Source organism: Myripristis murdjan, chromosome 14 (genome assembly GCF_902150065.1).
Source record: "Myripristis murdjan chromosome 14, fMyrMur1.1, whole genome shotgun sequence".
Taxonomy (NCBI): domain Eukaryota; kingdom Metazoa; phylum Chordata; class Actinopteri; order Holocentriformes; family Holocentridae; genus Myripristis; species Myripristis murdjan.
In genome coordinates this window covers 32,242,815-32,265,541 of record NC_043993.1, presented here as the reverse complement: position 1 = coordinate 32,265,541, position 22,727 = coordinate 32,242,815, and the positions used below count along the sequence as shown (strand labels likewise).

The window sequence follows — 22,727 nt, the reverse complement described above, 5'->3', positions numbered from 1 at the left end:
GCCGACTTATCCGCTGACGACAGAGCCGCCGCCTCATCAAAGGGAAGTCGATGGAGGGAATCATAAAGGACCCCTGGACTCTTTTTCCTCAGGCTTGACTAATATTTGGAAATCATTGAAGCTCGCCGTCTTAGGTAATAGGACAGACGTGGTGTACTGGTTGCTGGTGATGGACATATTGGCGAAATACAATGACATGATGTATATAATTCAGTCATTCAATTCATTACAATTAATTCTAATGTAATGTTTATCTAATAAATTGAAAGTTTCAGTGTCCCAGAGTCTGAATGCTGCATTTCCACTGAGACAAGGATGAAATTCTGATGGAAGTATATAACTGTATTGGTATGAAAATGGTCAAAGATATTGAATATCACCACAAAATATCAGGCAAACCCCAACACCTGTGCAGCTCAGTGGTAAATGCCAGCATTTGGGTAAGTACAATTTGGGTCATTTTCACTTAAAAACAAACTCCTTAAGGCATTATGCTACTGCTAAGGCACAAAAATCAATGTTTTTCTTGGTAAATGGACATTGGTTATAATTTGCCCCCTGAACACTGCTATTAGCTTGTTTGTGTGTCTGCCATTAGCCGTGGTACATGCTACCAATTAGTGGGTTTGTGGACTGTTTTCAGAGAGTTAGCCGGGGATGCTGTCATGTTTTCCCACCGCTTTCCCCCTGACAAGCCCATTGTTTGCACGCCAGGCGGAAAACAACCACCTTCGCTTAAGAAACAAATTGGTGTTTCGGTGGGTGGCGTAGCATTGGTTTTTCTTTTCAAGCGACGGAATAGAAATAATTCATGTTTTATGAAATGGATAGAGATGGAAAGATCTCCCTCCTTCCACAGAATGGTGTAATGTTGAGTCACTATCCAACTGCGGCCTGTTTGCCCACGGTACATCTGTAAAATACGAGTAGAGCACTGCAAAAATAAATAAATACATATTTTTAAATCCAGTTTACCAAGTTAATTAATTACCAGGTGCTGCTGAGTCATAAAATCTTGTTTTTCTGAAAACAAGTGATAACATTTGTCAGCAGCGTGATAATATATAACTGGACGAATTTTCTTGAAATGTCATATATTCAATTTTCAAGCCTCGTTTTAAAAAGTAGCTCAACTCGAAATCACATCGAGCAAAAAAAGGGGGACGTTGCACTTCTGACAAACAAATCAGTGATGCAGCTGCAGGTGCTGCGCCGGTGACAGCTGCTAAAAACACCTGCTGCCACATCACTGACAGGGCGTGGCCAGAGGTGCAACATTGCCTGAGAGGTTCAACCACTAGAGGGCAGCGCAGCAGAAGGTTTCTGTTCAAGCTGAGTCACTCTTTAAGATACTGACACTTGTTTATAATGGCATCAAGAATTTTATCAACAAGTTATGTTCCTTTTCGTTGTGGGTTGCCAGGCATTGCATAAAAAAATCAGAAATATCCTCATTTTGGTTTAGGATCAACTCACTGCCATCTGAATATGAAAAAAAAAAAAAAATATAACCAAATATAATCACAGATTTTGACAAAAGAAAAGACTTTACACTGACACTGTTCTGATGGCGTACATGAGTTTAAGTTTTACAGTCACCATCATCATCATCATCATCCTCATCAGCTGCTCACCTTGGCTTTGTTGATGGTGCAGTGCAGTGCATTGTTTTCCTGGTCGTAGAGCAAACTGAAGTCCAAGGTCCCCAGTGTAGCTGTGAAGACAGAGGAGAGGCAAATGAGGAGGAGACGGGAATTAGCAACTGGAAAACTAATTCTTAACGTGACACTAACATCGTCACAGGGGAGAGTGGAAGCCCCAAACTGTTATCGCTCCACGCTCTCTCACAATTTCAGAGGCGATGCCACTAATGAGAAACTCTCATTGTTGTCTTGGCCTCATTATTGAGGAATAAACATAATAAAAAATGATGATGTTATTATGTTAGTCACGTCAACAGAAATCTTATCTTTGGAAGTGGTGTACAGTAAGTCTCTGTGATAAAAATATCAGTCTGGTGTTTGATTCACCTGTTTGACAAAAAAGATGAAAAGATCTTATATAGAAATGAAACAGTTCAGGGTATTTCACACTGATTTATTTCAGTGATTTCTCTATTTTGTTATCATCATCATATCGCTGGAATCCATCACGACTTGCCCCCAATTAAACTGTACATCTACACGAGCCGCCGGCCAAAAGCAACAGCTCAACTAGCGTTTAATTAGCCTGCTTCTCCTCGAATGCATCGGCGACTGCCTCTCTGATGAAATGATGGATGAAATGTTGACAAGATGAAAGTGTCTCAACAACATCAACATGAAAAAGTGTGTGGGCTTCAAAAGGCCAAACCAGCTCCACAGCATTGAGGGGCTTCTCTCTCACACTCGGCAAGAATAACATGCCCACCAATCAACACATTTTTTGTTTATTCACACTTATATTTATAATGAATGACAACAGAATTAATATTTCGCATATGTAACTGTTTTTTTTTTTTTTTTTTTTTTTAATTGAGTGGGTGACTCTCCAACACTGATTGGCACTTCCTCTATTTTTTACCTCTCCCATCAAAGTAGGAGGGAAATTATGTTTTCATCCCATCTGTCTGTCTGTTTGTTAGTAAGATATCACAGAAAGTTACAGATTTGGATGAAATGTGGTGGACAGATTGCTCTTGGCCCAAGGATCAGCTGATTAGAATTTGATGTGATCGGATTCTGGGATTTCTGCCATTCGACAATTATTGTTTTCTAGTCACAGCTATTATGCTGCATTCATGTCCTGGTGGAAAGTCCGACATCGAGACTTCCAAATCTGCTGCTAAACCACACAGCAATCACTTCCTATATTTACCTCTGCCAAGGAGGTGGTGGAGGTTATGTAATTGTCGTGTCTGTCTCTGTCTGTCTGTGAACAAGATATCTGAAAAAGTTCTGAACTCAAAGTTTCTACATGAAACTTTGTAGAAAGGTTGGTCCTGAGCCAAAGAAGAGTTGATTACATTTTCACACCAATCAGCCGAAAGATAAAACAAGAACAAACAGAACCGAGACTATGGCCATGTTGCAAATCGGCATCATTTTGGTCCACAAACGTCATGCGGGAGATTAGACGTGGAAGTGCCATAGACTCCAATGTTAAAATTCTGCTACAAATATGCTATTGTAGTAGAATTGAATGACATAACAAACAGTTTGCACTTTTATGATTTCAAAACCCTTATTAAAAGGCTTCAAATGTGTTTAATCTGTGGTTTTCATGATAAAATAAAATAAATAAACTGAATGGAGATGAATGGCCACTCTACTGAGCGCACCATCTGTCTCAGTTCCGTCTGGCTGCTTCAGACGTAACACAGCCAGTGTAGGTGGTTCAGCTGATTTTAATGTGTGCAATCAGATCCGACTAGCCCTTTCGAATGGAGATGTACAGCACTATCAGGTGGAGTAAACGCCTCCTTGGAGGAGGCCTGTGCTCTACTCAGCACCTCCTCTAATCTTGGAAAATGAAACCTGTAAGATCAGTGATAAACAAACATGAACTGTTGAGGAGGCTGCAGCTCTGCAAGTTGGAGAAATATTCAGTAAATCAATATTTTTATTCACTATTGGCTGAGGTTTGAGCTCTATGAAATTACCTCTAATTTTCGATTAGATTCATCAGCAAATGAATGAAATGAGGAATTTATTTTTTGCATTCAGAGAACGTCTGACAAACACATAAAGTGACAACTGTTGATAATAAAAAACAAAGCTTTATAAGTTGTTAACAGGTGGAAGCCAGCAGGAGATCAACTGCTGCTTGCTATGGTGTGTGTGTGTGTGTGTGTGTGTCTCTCCACAGATAATCACACTAACCACTGGGTCTATCAGCCTAATTTTTTGTGCATAGTTATGCCTGTATGATGAAGAACATCTCATGGTTGCGGTGATTCAAAACCTCAGAAAAACATTTGTTCTCACTACCTCTGCCTCTTCTGTTCATTCACTGTCAAGCTCGCTCGACCACCTCTGCCTTCTCGCTCTCTCTCGTTGCATATTACTGGGCCTATAGCTTATTTTTTTTCCCTATTGTGGCCGTGTTCATTCTGATTACGGGGGCAAGTTTATAAAACACACTACTGACAAAGAAAGACAACAGAACACAGAGCAGACACACAGGAGAAAAACACTGTAAAAAGTGTCAGAGGCTGGTGTAGTCAACAAGCAGGGATTAAAAAAGGTATAAAAGAGCGGTACATGGGCTAAGACCTAAAATATTACATTTATTATTAAATCAAATGATAAAATTTCGTGAAGAAATAAAAATAAAACTGCATTGTACATTTGCACAACAGTGCATTGCTTTGTTCATTGAATTTATTTTGTGTGTTGCTTTTGTTTGCCAATTAGTCGCTGAACTCAAACTTCACGTTTCCGCTGAGGTGGGGGTCACAGGCCCTGGGTGGGCAGTCATGACTGTCGAGATGGGACAGAGTTAACTGTCCCTTACTCTACTGAGCTAAAGAGGGCCACCCTCGGCACTGTCCACCCACAAAAAACCGTAATTGCATTGCTTTTACTAGATTAAGAAATGTATGTAGAAACTCTACATGGCATTTAATAATGTAAATGAAAAATAATAACTTTGGTCATTATTTTTCGATAAAAGACCATCTTGTAGTGTATTATCCCTAGCTGGCCATGTGGTGTCGCTAATGTGCAAAATTGCCTAGTTTCAGGGATTTTGTATAGGGTTTTATGATACATTTTTTTTATCCTGATTATCTGGTCGTAATTTATTGTTTAATTGCATGTAAATTAGAGTAGAAGCTTCACCAATTTAATTATGTATTTTGTTTCCCAGGGCTGCAAAACCATGACCAGAAATCAGATTCCAGGGTACAGCTGGATATCTGTTTTTTGGGGGGTGGTGGGGGCTACAAAGGTCTCCAAATCCTATTGTGCCAGCACAGTTGTTGTAATGTATATCAGTGTGATAATGTGTTGTTTGGCTGATGCAGGTATACTAATCATGCCTTTGATGGATGTGTGTAATGCTCCCTCGATATTTTTCATCTGCATGTTTTGAATGCAAGGTACTATATCCATATCTCCATGGGGAAAATCAAAACAGTGTCTCTTCTCTCTAATGAAAGTTCATCATATCTCACATGATCTCATTACTAATCAAAGAGCCTCTTCCATTTCTTTTTGTTGCCTGTAGTGCTGTAGCCGTGCTCTTTTGGGAACTTAGCAGAAAAAGTAATGAAATAAATTTACCATTATGCTTTTGGACACAGTGCATGTGACTTTTCTTCAAGATGAGGACCAAGAGGTAGACTGTCCTTTGCAATAAACATTGCCATCGTACCAATATCAAATATACTCCAACACTGCCTATGTTAATCACTATATTTAGTGCGACAGTGGGATGCAATTAGGAAGTCTGTCCATGAGCTGCTTGCATCACTGTTTTGCACTGTAGATGGACGAGCCATCTGGATAGCTGTGGGGCACAACCCACTGCGATGCAACAGTGCTGTGAACTCTACAGGAGTTTACTAAAGCTTAGTCATTTTTTTGTACAGTAGAGTCATATTTCAGTCTTGCTGTGCGGTATAATTTGTGTGACTCTCAGGAAAGGTGATAGGTTTAATTCAATTTCAAGTAGCTACTTAGCAGCATAGAAAGAAATGATTACCTAATTTTCTGCAAAGAATTATTAATTACCTAATTTCTGGCAAAGAAAGGAGCATAAATAGACCTTACAATTACTCCAACTGAGGTCTGTCATGAGAGGGCGTTGAGCTACACTGCAACAAACTGACATAATTAACATTTCTAGAAATGAGACGTTCTTCTGCCAATCGGGCTCTTGACTTGAGAAAGAGACAGAGGATTTCAAAGATATCAATTTCAGTAGAGAGGGGGAAAACTGTCCATACACAACTGTGGTTGTCAGGTGAACCTGTGAAACTGAATTAGAGATTCAGACAAGATGTGTGTGTTGAGAACCAGACTTTTTGAGTGGCATGGTTGTTGCTCAGGAAATTGATGAGTGACATGTGAAAATGTGAAGTTGTTCATTGTTTACAGTGTGATCATTTCCAGGGCAAAGTATGTTTTGTTCCTGCAGGATGATTTATGTACTTTGGGGAACTCACAGCCAGTTATTAGAGTTATTGCCTAAAAGGAACAAAGCGATGTTTCAAACCAGACACGACGACCACATTTATGCCAGGATGGATTGTGGCTTTGCAGTCACAAGGACATCTAAAGTACCAGGGGAAACGCTGTGTAGGACATTGATTTAAACTCAACAATGAAAATACAGCAGGATTGGAGCTTTATCATTTCTGAACACCAGACACGTCTAAGCTTAGATGTCACTGTCTGCTACAAGACCCCAAACAGGGAAAAAGCTGCCATCTACTGTAGATAAACCCTGAAAATGCGTTCTAGTCAGTAGAGAAATGCGCCCAGTTGGCATCGGCTTCCACCACAGCAATGATCGGATTTGGAGATGAGCACACACAGATACTGGGGCAACGTCTAGCAGCCAGGGCATGGCACAGAGCGCTCGCATGTGCCATTCCCAAATTTGAAGTGCATTAACCTGTGCAGAGCCTGGCCGAAATGTCACGAGATTATCATACTGAAATGGTAAAGTGAATTAGAAATCAATCCCAAAGAAATGAATTCTTTGTCGGCAGAGGAAAACGCAAAGGACGTATTGACAGAGGGACCTGGGTCACAGATGGCTCCCCATGATTTGTGCATCGCTGACATTTGAAAAATCGGATCTCCAAAAGAGGATGAGGAATTTTGAATAACCAGCAATGCGGGGAAGTCGCCTCTCGCTGCCATCGGAGTCAAGAGAAAAACAAAGTGCGCTTCATTTGCACTTCCACACACTCATGCGTGACATGAAAACCACGGCAGAGCAGCGCATCGGGTGCGTTGGAGCACTTTTTATAGTAAAAATCGGATCTCTTGGCCGTGACGGTGTGTGGAGATCTGATGAAGGTGAGAGAGCTGACGAGAAACGGGAGGTGTTTAGAGTGATGACCTGTGTCAAAGTGGCCAACGCAATCCTCAGTTAAGAGGCGCAGCGCACAAGCCGTCTCCATTACCTCCCTGCAGGCAAAACAGCAGCGGCAATTCCCAGTGAGTGAGAATGACCGGTCAGTCACCTCGCAGCTGAAAGTTTATGATAGACAGTGATGGCAGCCAGGGGTGGAAAACCTGTCTGAGAAGCCAAACACCCATACACACACACACACACACACACACACACACACACTGAATCATCTTTTCTCTCATGCACCCACAGAAAACTCCCAGCTACTCGCATATACACACTTCATGCAAATGTTGGTTTATCTCTCAACGGCAGCCGAGCAAATCTTGAGGTTTTGTTGTCTGTGAGCGCTGATCATCAGGAAGCAACAGGGGATAATGTAACAAGGTTTACACAGTTTAAAAAAAAAAAAAATCCATTAGTGCACTGTGAGCATCGCGTGTTCATCATTTATTTATGGGGCTTGCTCAGGTGGAGTGAAAGTGCAATTTGGGTGGCATTAGCAGTAAATAACTCACAGTAAAATGGCGTAATAATTACATGTTTGGTGCTCAGGAATGCCTTATTACAAGACCAGGTAGCACACATTGTGAAATGGTAAAACACATTTTCTCACATCGCTGTGCCGGAGACGAATAATTGGCCACAAGTTGCAGAGATAGGCAGGAAAAGAATTGACAAAAGAAATATCTCAAAAATACAGACAACAGCATTTAAATGGATAACACAGGTGTAATTTTAAGTGTTTTTTTTTTTTTTTTTTGCTGTCGCGAATATTGCTCTTGAGGAGTCTAAATTCACACAGATGCTGCTGCCGCTCTGCTTCGGGTTTTCCTCACCTCCCCGCCGTCACAGACTCCCATTGATTTCAAAAAATCCATTAAAAACAGCTTGGAGACACACTGCTGCCTTGACTAACTTAATCCATCATGTTGGACAGTATGTGTATTGCAGTTCTTCCTCACATGACTGGTAATATAGTACAAATGGAAAATATTGCTCCCATGTGCTAAGCTACCTAATGTTGCCTACCAGCTGACCTTGATATTTACAGCGTTCCCAAGCACTGAGCTGTGCCTGCATCATGTTTTTTTTTTATTTTATTATTATTATTGTACTGATTCCTGTACAAAAAGGTATTATAAAACACCTTCCATGATTTTATGATTTGCTTTTATATTCTGTATATGATACCTGTTAGTTAAATAGTATAACTAGAATTATATAGTAGTATAATGTATATAATAGTGTAAAATTAAAAAAAAAAAAAAAAAAAAAATGCAAAAATTAGTAGTATGAAAGTGGCTGCTTTTGTACTATGAAACCCAAGTTCTACAAATTAAAAAAAATCATACAAGATTCAAAGTACGTTTTTGTGAAGCAGCTTTACATATAAAAAGCAGGTCATTTACAAATCATGTTGGAGCGATATGTGAACCTTTAGTCCCTGACTAAAGACAGGCCTAATGGGCAGGGGCGCCGCCAGGAATTTTGGGCCCCATGAAAAAAAAAAAAAAAATCTATTTACTCGATGATGGTTTAATAATTTTATATTAGTTTTTACCTATTTTTGGGGCCCCTGTCAGGCAAGGGCCCTTGGAATTGTCCTAACTTTTCCCCCATATACGGCGCCCCTGCTAATGGGATGCTACTGGTGTACACAACCCAGTCACTAGAATGAAATGTTGCCATTTTACATTTCTGCAAACTAACAAATACATTAAAATGCTAGCTATCATTAGCTCGTTTGCCTCTTTAGCCACTTCTATTCGCTTTGTTGGCTTTGTTAGCTTTAGCAAAACCACTTGGTGCAAGATAGGAAAGGGTCATGGTTAAGGTTAGGAAAAGGGTCATAGTCATGGTTAAGGTTAGGAAAAGGTTCATCATCATTTTGAAGGTTAAGAAAAGGCCCATCATCATAGTTAATGTTAAAAAATATTGGCATATATCCTGTTTATTGTGCCATCCACCACCACACCTCCTCCTTCCTTAGGTAGCGTTTTTCGCCCGCTGTGAATACGACGTCACAAAACCTGAAAATATGACATTTCAACACATCCTTGCTTTGCAGAAACGTAAAATGCCAACGTTTTTCCTGGCGACTGGGCTGGTAAGTCCATGTAAGGCACTGCTGATGTGACTTTATCGCTCCAAACAGACAGCATCTCTCCTTACTGCCATGCTTCTCTCACCCTTTTACAGTGTCAGAACATTAGTCTGTACCTTTTCATGTGCAGGGAACACAATCCCCCTTTTGAAACATCATTTCATAAAATTTCAGGAGGCCACATTTGGGAATTTACCGCCAGCGCAGCGTACAGTTTGTGGGGAAACACTGCCCAAGTGTTAATTTGTCTGTTTGTGCGGTGCTTGAGTGAACAATTACCTGGCATGCTGCATCTGCACGTCCCATTATGTGTTGTCCCATGGGAAAATTCCCATGGGGGGAACAGGCGTCTTTCAAAAATGGCACATATTTGGCTTTGTGAGGCAGAAATAGAGCAGAAAAGCCAAATTCTGATTCTCATTGTAATAAGATTTAGGTCTAATTCGCAGTTATGTCTATGAAAATCCACAGGTCCTCCACAATACATAATAGAAACTTCATTCTAACTCCTCAGACTCCCCTATAGAGACGATGATGTGATTAGATCTCGGAGCACCTTGCTGCATTAATTTACACCTTAATGAGGGAAAACTGATTTCCTTGAAACCATTATACGCTTTAAAATACAAAGTTCAATTAAAACCATTCGTGATATGTGCAGACAAGTATGTTGACATGGAAAATAAATACTAATTAATGCAATACTTAGCTTAATTAATGTCCTCATCAGCATAGCTGGTTATGTGTCTTGGTGATTATGGTGCCATATCAGGCAGCTCAAGTGCTTCTTCTTGAATGTTATAAAATCGGCTTTGTGTACTAATCCCTAGGGCTTCAAATCCTTAAGCTTGGCTTTAAAAGGGTATGTACCCGTTCAACATCATTTAATAATATTAAATATTATTGCTTGTGGACTTGTTTGGAATTACTGCCGGAAAGTGGACTGTTAGCCATGAAGGTGGTGGAAAATCGAACGGCAATGGAGTGAAGTGGTTTGTGTCACTATTTCTTGAATTGATTCGATTTTGAAGGCACAGTAAAGAAACTATTAGTTTCAGTAAATGGCTGACATATTCTGTTTCACGTTGAGATTAAATGTAGTTTCAGGAGGGCGACTTCCGCTCCACACACCCGGCAGGGTAATCATTTTATGATATTGCGAGCCTCCGACCAGTAACTCTGCCTCAGCTGTCATAACATCACACCCACTCCCCTGTGACATTTAAACTCTCACAAGCCTCCAGGAATCAGCTGTTCATCTTGTGATACCTTACCGCATACAAAGCAAACAAGTCAATCACACAAATCACACCTGCAACCTCATTCAACCTATACTGACCATCCTCTTATCCGGCTTGGCCTTAACAATAACAAGAGGCCAGATTTTGCTCTGATTCATCAAGTAAAATAAAATGCAACAGCAAAGGTAATCATAAAGTACAACGGGCTCATTACTGTTACTTTATTTTGGCAATCATTCATGTAATCTATGGTATTATATTTACCTATTAAACCCAAATGATGCCATACAACTTTTAGTTTCACTTTCACCTCGCCTTCACTCAAGCTATGGGATTAAACACTGAGCAGGTATCCATATATTTATCCTCACTGAGGGGCGCAACAAATCATTAAGACAACACCAAGACATTTAAAATATTTGCCATCTCTTCTATGTATATATATATATTAGTTACTGGAAGAGGTGCCAACTGGTACAAAATTAACACGTAATTAATATGTACAATGAAAAAGAATTGAAAAAACTGCAGACAACAGAGCAACAAAACAGCCAGGATTTCTAACAGCCTACACATTGTGACACCCTGTGATTCTCTGTACCTTCACATCACCTGCACCTGGCGCTCGATGATCCTGCAGCTGTTGAAATGGCTGCTTGAAACAGCGGTTATTAGGTTTTCCTTATGTGGATGATTTTTGAGATATATTGCTTTTGCATGTACACCCCATACAGGCCGTTTATAATGGAAATACATGAATGATGTGTTGTATCGGGATGTGAGCGGCATTCAGATTTGATCATCAGTGTAAGGGCTACCGTGACGTTTGTAGGCCCATGTCTGTGTGTGTATTTTTATTTATTTATTTTTTTTTTTGGTTGGGTGTTACATGTCTCTGTACTATGCGTGCAGAGCCTGTCCTTTAGCGACGACTTCATGTTAATCTATGGTCTTTATACTCAGGGTCAATTTCAGTTTTTCGCGTTTAAAGCAGGGGGAGGGGACGCTGTGTTAATCCTTGCCTGATTAAAGACATTTAATCCATGTTGAACTGATTGATCAAGCTCATGATTGAAGTGCTTGAAAATAGGTGACATCTGGGCGGTGTATCTGGAAGAGTTCAATGCATTTGTGTTGTAACAGTCACCAAAACATCAGGCTCCTTTTTTTTTTTTTTTTTCAAGTTGAGACTTTACAGCACAGTTAAAATAGAAGTGAACTGCATTTTTTTTTTAAAGTGATGTAAAGCAGTTTGCATGAAATTTTGGTGTCATTTTGTCACAATCAAACAGAGAGGACCTCCCTCAGACTCGGTATTTTGCCCCGAGGTTCAACAGTCACGCAGGTCTCTCATGTTCCTCCGCTGACCGAAGCATCAATAGGCTGTGGCCCTTTTGAAGAAGGAGCGCAGCCACAATCACAGTAAAACCCACTGTTTCAAGCAGTTTATCTGTCCAAACCACCTTTGATTGAAAGCAACAGGTCCGTGTGCCTTCTCTTGGGATTGTTAAGTCATTTCCTGAAACATTGGAAATCACTAAGTAGAGATTTAAAAAAAAAAAAAAAAAAAAAAGGCCGGTTGATGGAAAGAAATCAAGAAAACAAAATTACGGCACTTCAACTTTAAGGGCCGAACGCCGCCATTTTAGAGCAATTCTATTGGATCTAAATCTGTAGGCCAGCCCTGCAGATTAGTGGAGCTGGCAGGAGCAGAGGTCAAACTCCTGTTAATTACTAAAACCACTGGACTGTGACATATTCTCGTTCCTCAGATTCTCCTCATTAGATATTCAACCACACAGAAACACACCCACATAATGTTGTGCGGGTGTGTGTCTCTCTGTGTGTGTGTGAGAGAGAGAGAGAGAGCATGTATGTGCATCAGAATATATTTGTTTCTACCCTGACTCCATTTATTAAACTATGTCAAACTGCTTGCATTACAATATGTGATAATGTATGTATAGTATGCACCACTGCAGTGTGGCTTAAAGCAGGCTTATAACCCGTTACATTAGCGTTAACCATTTCTCGAATGCAGAAAGTAAAAGGAAATAAAACTGGTCTAAGTTGCTTTAGAGCCCTTAATCACAGTTACAGTCTCGAAAGGCTTCACAGGCCCACAGTTTGCAGAAAACATCATACTATTCCCTTGAACACCTGGCTAAATATAGACAATGTGACGCTGCGTCTATCCTTCCCGAGCAGCGACAATGGGGTTTAGTAGGAGGAGTAATTTTCGCCGCTCTGAAACATCAGCGGTAAAGGTCAAGTAATCAAAGAGCAAAGGCTTCAGACCAAGATGTGAAGGCAGCGTCAAGACAAGACTAAAGAGACTCGGCCGAGCTTGGGGGAGGAACAAAATGAAACGTTGATCGCGACGCTGAGAGAAATCAAACGAAACACCAAAGTAATTACTGGAGAGGATTTCATTCGGTGGCAAAGAGTGACGTGCATTTCATGTGCAGAAGTAGCATTTTTTTTTTGTTACTCGAGAAACTTGTCTGCTGTGTTACTTGTGTTTGGTTATCCTGTTCGTATAAACTGTGGCTCTCATCGGCCATATGTGTACCTGATGCCACCCTGATAAGTGATCGCTTTCTGTTCCTGTCCTGTTCCCGTTCTTGTTCCGGTTAGTGTGAGATCGTTTCAAAGTCAGGTCTGCATTACCCAGTAAAAGTCTGAGGGAGTGGACGTCGGACCTACACAGAGAGGAAGCTTTTTTCTGACTTCCAGCAGATTTAAGATCTTGCATCCACAGCCTACCTCGGGCCAGCGAATGTGTGCGATCTGGGATGGTTAAATCAAGACTTATTATTGTCATAAATTTCAACACATTTATTAATCATAGTCATTTTGTGTTTACATGGAAACTCTATTGGTCCAATCAAGCCAGTGTTCACTGTAGCGCCAGTGATTTAGTTATAATGCACAGGACTTGGGTAGAGCAAAGTCCTTACTCGGTTTTAGGACGCTGGTTTCTGTGGCCAGCTGCTGTTAGCCCTGCCTTAGCCTCCCTGACAGGGACTATGTGAACTACCACTGATTCTCACACTGCAAAAACTCAAAATCTTACCAAGAATATTTGTCTTATTTCAAGTCAAAATGTCTTATTTCTAGTCAAAATATCTCATTACACTTAAAATAAGACACGATCACCTCAGAAGTAACTTGTTTTCAAGTTACTTTCAAGTTCAAGTTTGTTTTCACTTGTTTCAAGTGAAAATTTACTTGAAACAAGTAAGATGGTAAGATTTTGAGTTTTTGCAGTGCACGGTACTTTAGTGACTGGCTTTAATAAGCTTTGATTACTCACTGGGGCGCTGTAACCCTTACCAAAAAGTAGTATACTCAAGTATAATTATAAGTATACTTTTTATGAACTAAGTATACTTTCTGTGAACTAATACTTAGGTAAGTATACTTTTCAGATACCTCTCCACTCAGCTATTTGATTCAAGTAAGGCTATGCCAACTCAGTGGCCTAGTGGTAGAGTGTCTGAGACTGGGAGGTTGGGGGTTCAATCCCCAGCCGGGTCATACCAAAGACTCTAAAAATGCTGCCCATTGCCTCCCTGCTTGGCACTCGGTATTTGGGCTTGGAATTGGGGGGTTAGATCACGAAATAATTCCCGAGCACGGCACCGCTGCTGTCCACTGCTCCCTCAGGGGATGGGTCAAACGTGGAGAACAAAATTTGCATCCTTATGCAATATGAAAACAGTTTAATTCAAGTATAAGTAAAGTACATTTCAAGTACATTGAGTATACGAATGGTTTACTTTAAATAAAAGAGTAGTACAACTCAAGTACAGGAAATAGTATAATTTAAGTATACTTATATATAAGTAAAGTAACCTTGAAGTTTACTCGAGTATACTCAAAAATGGGCCAAATCAGGGTACTTTTAGTATAAGTATACTTTGTAAGTATACTAACTAGTACATATGTAAGTACACTGCTAGTACATAAATACAAGTATACTTGGTAAGGAAAGTATACTCAAACTCAACTTAAGTACTTGGAAAGGTAAACTAGAAGTTTCCTTCTTTTTGGTAAGGGAAAGACTGTTTTGGATTCATGAAAGACACAATAGTCTCCATTCTCAAAATCTGGTTTAAAATGCACAGTTCAATTCAAAATGTAGGCTAGTACACGTTTAGAGTTGACATCGCTCATTTGCACATGAACCAGTTTGGAGTCTTGCATATCGGACAATATTCTGGGAGCTTTTTCCTGAAAGACAGTGCTCTGGTAACAGGGAAGAATGTGAACTCTGAGGGTGGAAACGCCACTTTTCCTATTAAAGTGCTTTTTAAACCAAACTCTGAGAACAGAGACCAGCATGAAGGACAGTCTTTCATGACTCCACAACAGTCGTTACTTCGGTGAGTGAGTAAAATATATAAAGACAGAAAATAAAACACAGACAGTGAGAGGTTCATCAGGCCATGCTAAACTAGTACTTGACTGCTGACCTCGTCCCAGTGTTCATCAACCAAATTTTTTGCCCACCAGAAAAGGTCAGTACGGGTTAGAGACTCACTGCACTGAGTTACATTTTCCCACACACACAGATGTTATTTCTTAAATGAAGCTTGTATTCACTCGTTTAATTTTTGCTTCATTTTGTTAGCCTGACGTAAAGACGATACCTCTTTGTGAAGACGTCCGAGCTCGCTTCTTGGCACGTGGGTGAAGACACAACTCTAAAGCCATTTGATAGCATTCATTTTCTTTTTGCCCTTTGTTCTTACATCTGCAAAAATGCCCCGTATTAATTTAAAGATCTACTTTTTTTGGTCAAATGTTAAGTTGGCAGCGGGTAAATCAAGCTGAAAGAGAACGGTCCCAGCGGGAGTCACTTCACCCTCAGGTGTTGGCTCTGTGTAAATCACATGCTGCTGAGATTTGCAGGTTGAAATAAGGAGTTCTGGCTCCTAAGAAACCATGTCTTTCTATTCTATTTCAATTTCCCGTTGTGCTCTTTTCATAAATCTGAGGCCAGGCACCTTCAATACATCTGAGATGGATTTTAGCTGCAGGCTTGTTCAGAGGAGAGGTCGACCAATTATGGAGCTGGATGAGGGCTGATACCAATATCAATAATTAGAAGAGACATTTTTAGGAGTGAGTGAAAAGCCAATTATAATAAATCAGACTGTTAAAAAAAAAAAACTGCCTTTGATACTGGGTGAAATGTAAAATGTACTCATTTGGAATTAATTTTTTTTTTTTTTTTTTGCAGTTGGATTTAGCTGCAGACCTCCGTATCCACCTGGTTTATTGATTAATGCTACAGGAACACTGGACAATACATATAAACAATATGTGCGCCTCCCCAGAATTACCTGCTGGCTCTGTGTGTCCGATGCGGTGAATGTCCATTCCAGCAGCACCACTCTGTCCCTTCCCACTGACCTTGCTTGTCGCGACAGTTAATAAGATGCTTTTTAAGCTCCGAGACAACAAGAAATGCAACAAGTGCTTTTGTCAGAGGGGAATCGATTAAGGTTGAGGCTTTTACGCTGAAAGATTCGAGATTTTACACATGAAATACATTTACTAGTCATCACATGGGCGTGGGGGGAACTGCAAAATGAACTTAACAAGCTTCCAAATCTCTGTGTGGGAGGACAGGACAGGCTGTAAGTGTATAGAAAGATGAGATCAGTGCAGCACCACAGGCCACAGGAAAACTAGTGGATGAGGAATGTGCTCTAACTAAAGGCTGAAATCTCCCCGAAGCAGAATTTCTAATAAATTTACCAGGATGAGAGCTGCGGTTTTGAGCGATTTCTCACCGGATGCCAATAATTTCATGTCACCGAAACGTATATGTAGGATGAGAGGCTGAATTAAAGCTTGGGCCGCCCTGACTTCTCGCTGTCAGACCCTCTGTGCAGGCCGTCCCATTGGCTCAGGGGTGTGGAGGCTGGAAATGTGACCTCCTGCATTTGAATCCAACCCAGGACTTTGTCATGTCTGTCACTCTCTCTCCCAGTTGTTGCTGCCTCTCTTAATGAAAACCCACCGTACAGTTCAGACATCAAAAGCCTTCTAGATATTCCAGAGACATCTGCCGCCATCAGTGACAGCAAACACCATCATTTATCATCATTATCACAGAGCACAATCGCGGCTCATATTATGGATTATGCTGTAAAGTGACAATGGTAAGGAGAAAAAAATCACCCTCAAAAATAGGAACGCTGTTCAGAGAAGTCTCCCTGGGTCCATTTTCCTGTTTGGTGATATATTGCTCATGTGCATGTAGATAGCCGCTCAAAATATATCACATTTCGTAGATCATATGGATTTGGTGTCTGTCACTAAAGGTGCAACGCCACAAATGTCGTAGTTCGGACTGTATCAGGGTTTCACGTCGTAGATGATAGATCAGATCATTTTTCGCATCAGTAAAATGAATAAATGAATGAATGAATGAATAAATAAATACTGTACATGCATATATGAATAAATGACTTTGTTGTGCAATGCAGGAGGCATCGCAGTGTGAGCTTCCCTCATGTGACTGCACCAACCCCCCCTGATTTACTAAAGGTTTGCGATGGTATGTGCACAAAGCGACAGTTCTTAAGGTTTGCACTTCTGATTTGCACAGACTGATTTTGGTGTCCAGCTGAAGGTGGACTGCTGGGTACAAACACTAATCATTTTGGATTGGCTTATTCAGAGACACTAGATCAAAGCTGTTTTGTACCTCAGGACAGGAAAGATGTGCATCTTGCAGCCCACCGACTCCGACTCTGCTATTAAAACTGGCTACCTGCACCGAAACTGCACTGAAGCTCATTTAAACATCAGCTATTCGTAAATCATTTGCTAAACTGGTAACAGTTTTAGATCATGGAGCTGGTTTGCGCCCGCCATAGGAAATCAGAGTGTAGGCCTATGGGTACATTTTTTTGCAAAACATATCTCTCTGGTCTATTTTTTCACTGCAACTCCGCGTTGAAATTTAGCAAATTAACACTTTAAAAAACTAACAGCTGTAGCAAAATCTTATTTCAGTCTGATGGTTACATTTTATAAAGCAATCCACGGTTCACAGGCATGCCGAACCGCGGGGGGCGACGGATTACCTGCGTTCTATTACACCCCGATCAGCCACAAAGAGTCAAACAGCAAGAAGGGCCTCTTCCTAGGCTTGCCATTTTGCACTGACATTCAACAATCATGCGAAGAGAAATCCATCAAAGACGAGGCAGAGATACCAATTTGTCCACAGACGGTAACCTCAACAGCCCAGAATGCAGAATTCATACGTTTGCACACCTGTCATTGTTAGCACCTGTTTACTATGCAATTGCTATCACTATCTTTACCTACTGGTGCACAATACAGAGAACTTACTTCTGAAAAATGAAATCACTGACTGAAGTAGAAGTAGATGAAGCACATTAGAGGGTACAACAACAAAAAAATCACCAAATTACACAGACTAATGTTATATAACACTGTAAAGAGTATTCATTGGTGGATTTTGTCCTTAATTAATCAGTCAAAGCATTAAATTGGTCAGTCTGTATGGCCCAGGGTCCCCATTCACCACGATGTAGAATACACACCCGTCATAATTTAATATCAAAGGGTTGGTTCGTTTTTAGTGCGCGGCTCTTTTTACTGTTTTTGCAATTTAGAATTATGGAGAAAAAATCCCTAGTGGTAAATAAATAGCGTATAGCAGTGCCTTTTCATGTCTTTTTTAGCCTCCTACTCTTTAGCACAATGGCAGTCAATTTAGCCGTGTTAAGCTGTTGGGTCAAGAGCTTGACGGTGGACTTACATGAGAAATGGTGGCTGTGAAGACACTGGTCGGTGATACATCTCTATGATACTGTTGTCACTGCACTAGATTAATCCTCTTAAGGGGGCAAGTCTCCAGTGTGTTATTCTTTTGGAGTTTAAATAATAAAAAAAAAAAGAAAAGAAAAGAAAAGAAAGCAAATTTCCATTTAAAGCGGCACCAGATAAGACACTGTTTTGGCTTTTGGGCTAATTTGAACTGCGTTTCTGTTCCTCAATGCAAAAAGATGAAGAGGGGCGGTGATCAAGAGTTTTGCCTGGCAGCCTCCCCTGACAGAAGCTATCTTTTCCACACTGCTGTACGTTCAGCATCGCAGCCCAGTGGATTAGGCAGGAGGAGGAGGAGGAGGAGTGTTTTTTCCTTTCTTTCTTTCTTTCTTTCTTTCTTTTTTTTTTTCCTTTGGTCTCCACGTTATGAAATTCTGTAGACAGCGGCAGCATTCACGTTGAGCTGACAACAGAGTAGGATAGAAAAGGCAGCGACACTCCTTACTCACCGCTGTCAGACTAAAATGTGCAATGTGTTCGCCAAATTCAGGCGGTTATCTCCTCTAATTCATAGTTTGCAAATGGCATGATGTTGACATTATGCAAACTTCTATTCAATTTGCTCCGCAGTTAACGTTATAGATAGAAAAAAATAGACTAGTACCCAAGAGGCACATGGAACTACGCCACATGTGCTGCATAAAACACGAGAGTGCAGTTGTGTGGCTCAGCCTTGAGAAGGATGACATAATGTTAACACTGAGGTGAGCTGCCGAGCCTCTGCTGTCTCCCTCCCCCACTGAAGATGAATGCAGTCACAACCCAGTAAGCACCTGACAGACGTGCACGAGGTGGCAAAGTTCGGCGTCAGCCCAACTGAGCACAAACTTTTTAATTTTCATTTTCAAATGCGATCATTTGCACGGTGAAAATTCCTATTCAAACCGATACGGAAACTGTCTACGCGGCATCAGAGAGATATTTAGGTCCTTGTTTCGTGGATCGATACGGGGAGCAGCTATGGCCGTCGTCTCGGCTTTCATTTTGGTTTTCAAGGTTTGAGAAGCCGCGCAAATTGTTGTGTCAAAATCTGCTCGGCTTTCTAAACGTTTGCTGGGAGACGTAGGAGTAACTTACAATGAAAGAAGAGGCCAGATGGCACAGTCGCTGACATCAACGGTTGAAGAAAATTGAAGTTTCAGTGCCGTTTGTGTGTGAGTGCAACAGGGCTGATGCTAATGCCGGCGTCTCTCCCGACTTTGCCGCTTCCCTTCACTGTAACCGTCACAAAAACTGTCATCTTCAGAGGCTGCATAAATGTAATGGCTGATAGTACCGCATGAACAGTTGCAATTGTATTATGCATGGAAGATTGACTGTATGAATATGCACGCTGGAGACTGCAGGGAGCTCCAGACTAAGATGTGCTGCTGTACCTGCAGTGAAGACAGGCGCAGTCTCTCTGATGGAGTGCTGCTTGATTGATGCAGGGCTTAATCTTGCTCTCTGATCGGTGCTGGGCACTGAGTGTGAAGCACCTGTCTGGATATGGAGCATGCCAAGCAGTGCTGGGGGTTACCACCGATCCAGCAGCAGCAAAAAAAAGCCAAATCCTCAGTTTTTGCAACGTGTGCTGTCGGTGTTTGAGAGCAAAATTCAAACAACAGATATGTGAGGGAAAAGCAAAAGGCGGGTTAATTATAACCTCCAGTCTCTGATCATCATAAAGGAAAACAGCAAAATAAAAAAAATCAATGATATTTTCATTCTTCCCTCATTCTATATGCAATACGTACGGCTTTTTGTGCCCCATAGCACAAAATGCTACATCTGTAGAGCGCTGATAGGGTTGTTGATCAATACGAATGACTTAACGATTACTTGTCCGGCTGCTGAGATTTCAAGCCTTCAAAACTCCCTTTCAAGCCTCTACGCGACACCAAGACACCACCATGCAATCTAAAAGTCATAAACTGCTTAATGCACCATGAAACTTCCCCATCCTCACACAACTTAAATTAGTTTGATACAGCTTACTCCAATGTACACTGTGAACGCATGATAAAGATTCAGGTGAGCATAAAAAAAAAAAAGTAAATAAATTCTACTGTGCAAATAAACCAGTGAGCTGAGTTTATGTGGGTTTAACCTCCACTGTGTCCCCGGGCTTGATTTCGTAGTAAATCCAGAATTTCGCTCATACTGTATTTATACTGCTATTATCAGCTGTGTGTGTATGTGTGCACATATGTGTTTACATCCGGTGCTTGCATGCATGCATTAAGACTGTATAATATAATTGTGGTATCTGCCTGCACTCCGGGTCTTTCCAAGGCACAGAGAAACAGACAGGCTAATCTTGTTGGTTGCTAGGAACTGGGCAAGCCTGAGAATGGATGAGACAGACAATTTTGTATCCCCATCAAATAGCTTACCACATTGGGCTCGACTTGATCTAATATCAAGGAGGAAAATAAATGGGTGGTTGTGGTGTGTGTGTGTGTGTGTGTGTGGGGTGTGTGTGCATTTGACCAGAAACAACAATCACATTAGATAATGTAGCCTACCACAGCTGCATGCGGCCATGCTGGGTCTGAATCATTAAAGGCAAGCCGAGATGAAGGGATACATGGAAATACAAACAAAGGCATGGTTTTGACACCGACAGCAGGTTTCATAGTGACAATGACATCAATTAGTCATAACTGCGGAGGAATTAGTCACCGCACTCTTGAGATCTTACCACTTACCGTTTTTCCAACCTTTTTGCATTTGATGTGCCACAAGAGTAGCTGCAAATTACTCCCAAGTGTAATCAGCAGTCGGTCAACTATTGTATATTTTTCACAAGTGAGTGGATTGATGTTTAGTTAAAGGAATACACAGAGTTTACACTGAGTTTGAATTGCACTTAATATACTGTGCTGCTGCACTAAACTTCACTTTGCACTTTAACACGTTGTGCTCAGGCTCCAATTTTATGTTTTTATGTTTAGTATGTTGTCTGTCATTTTAATCGAATTTTACTTTTATTTGGTCTAGCTGTTTATGGATTGTTGGTACTGATGGTGGCTAGGGGGGAATGATATTTCACTTTTTATGTACGCAAGTGCACGAGAAATGACAATAAAGCAATCTTGAATCTTGAATCTCGAGTCCTGGGAAGCGTTCTGTTAATTGGTCAAAGAAAGACATTTCAATCATCCATGTGTGTCTCAAGCAGATGATTCACTCCGTTTCTCCATGACAACACTCTCGCATAAACCAACGCAGATAGCATAGCATATCATCAGCGTGTCATTCTGTTGTGATTGGTTGTTGATTGGTTCGTATGTAGGCTGGCTTATGCTTTGTGAAGCCCTTTGGGACCTACACAGGACTAAGGGCTATACAACCACATAAGCCTGAACTTTTAAACAATAAATTAATCAAAGTAAAACTGTCTTGCTGATTCTGAGTGCTATGTAGCTCTATTTCTGGAGTGCAGAGTGGAAAACTCAAGAAGCCACGTCCACCAGAGGGGAAATCAATGCAGCCAAATGTGAAACATCGATACCTGTAGCTAGCCAGTTCCAGCATGTCTAATGATTATTTTGGCACCCTGTGTCCGCCAGAGAGGAAGAGGTATGTAGAAAAGCTCAATACACTGTTTTGTCACATTGATTTCAATAACCTGCAGGGTCACAGCTGACAAACCAGAGCAAGGAGGCAAACCGTTTTAATGGTCACGACAGAGGCACATACAGTCTGTGTTTGCTTGATAAGATTCAGCAGGCGATTTAAGGGAGAATGGCATCCCCCTTGTTAGCAAAATGACCAACATGCATCCCCCCCCTGTTAGCATCCAGTGTAGGGACAGAGCGGGTGATTGAGTTGAATATGGTAGTGTAGTCTTCCTGATTCATTGATCCTTTATCAGACTGAGGTGTATGGAAGTTATAATCTATGGCTCCGATCATGGCTCTGTGTCAATGAAAACTTTACACTTGATTTTTTTTTATTGTGGGAGCTTAATTTTTTTTTTCCAAATCAACTCTGCTTTGATTTATGGGTTGTACAATTCCAAACATGAAATTTAATGAATGCTGTGTATTTATTGCACGATCAAGGCCAATAAATTTGTTGAAGAGAAAACAATACAAAATTGAAAATCACTGCAGTCAATATGTGGTATGACCACCTTTTTTTTTTCTCGTCCTGGACGTGGACAATCAGTCACAGTGCCAGTCTGCTGATGCCGCTCAACTTGGGTTGATGACCGTGGGTGCAGAACAGCCCATTCTTCTGGCCACAGCCGAGAGGCCTCCCTCCAGCAGACCCAAGGCGCGGTGACGTTGATTCTCGGATAATCTCGGCATGGCGTCGTTCCTGAGGTCTGGTTATTTTGTAGACAATATCAGTCCCAGGATTATAAGCGCAGGATTGGCACTGACCACTGAGGAAAATCACCTTATCCATTTTTCAGCCAATCACACGGCAGCTTACCAAGGAGGTCA

At 41.0% G+C, this 22,727-nt stretch overlaps 1 protein-coding gene across 1 annotated transcript in view; it reads right to left on the bottom strand.

Moving 5' to 3' along the window:
• Window positions 1-22,727, bottom strand: part of doc2b (double C2-like domains, beta) — a 145,877-nt gene that overhangs the window by 90,900 nt on the left and 32,250 nt on the right. Inside the window, exon 2 of the mRNA XM_030068535.1 lies at window positions 1,635-1,714. Within this exon, the coding sequence (XP_029924395.1) occupies window positions 1,635-1,714 (80 nt within the window). The remainder of the gene's footprint in view (window positions 1-1,634; window positions 1,715-22,727) is intronic.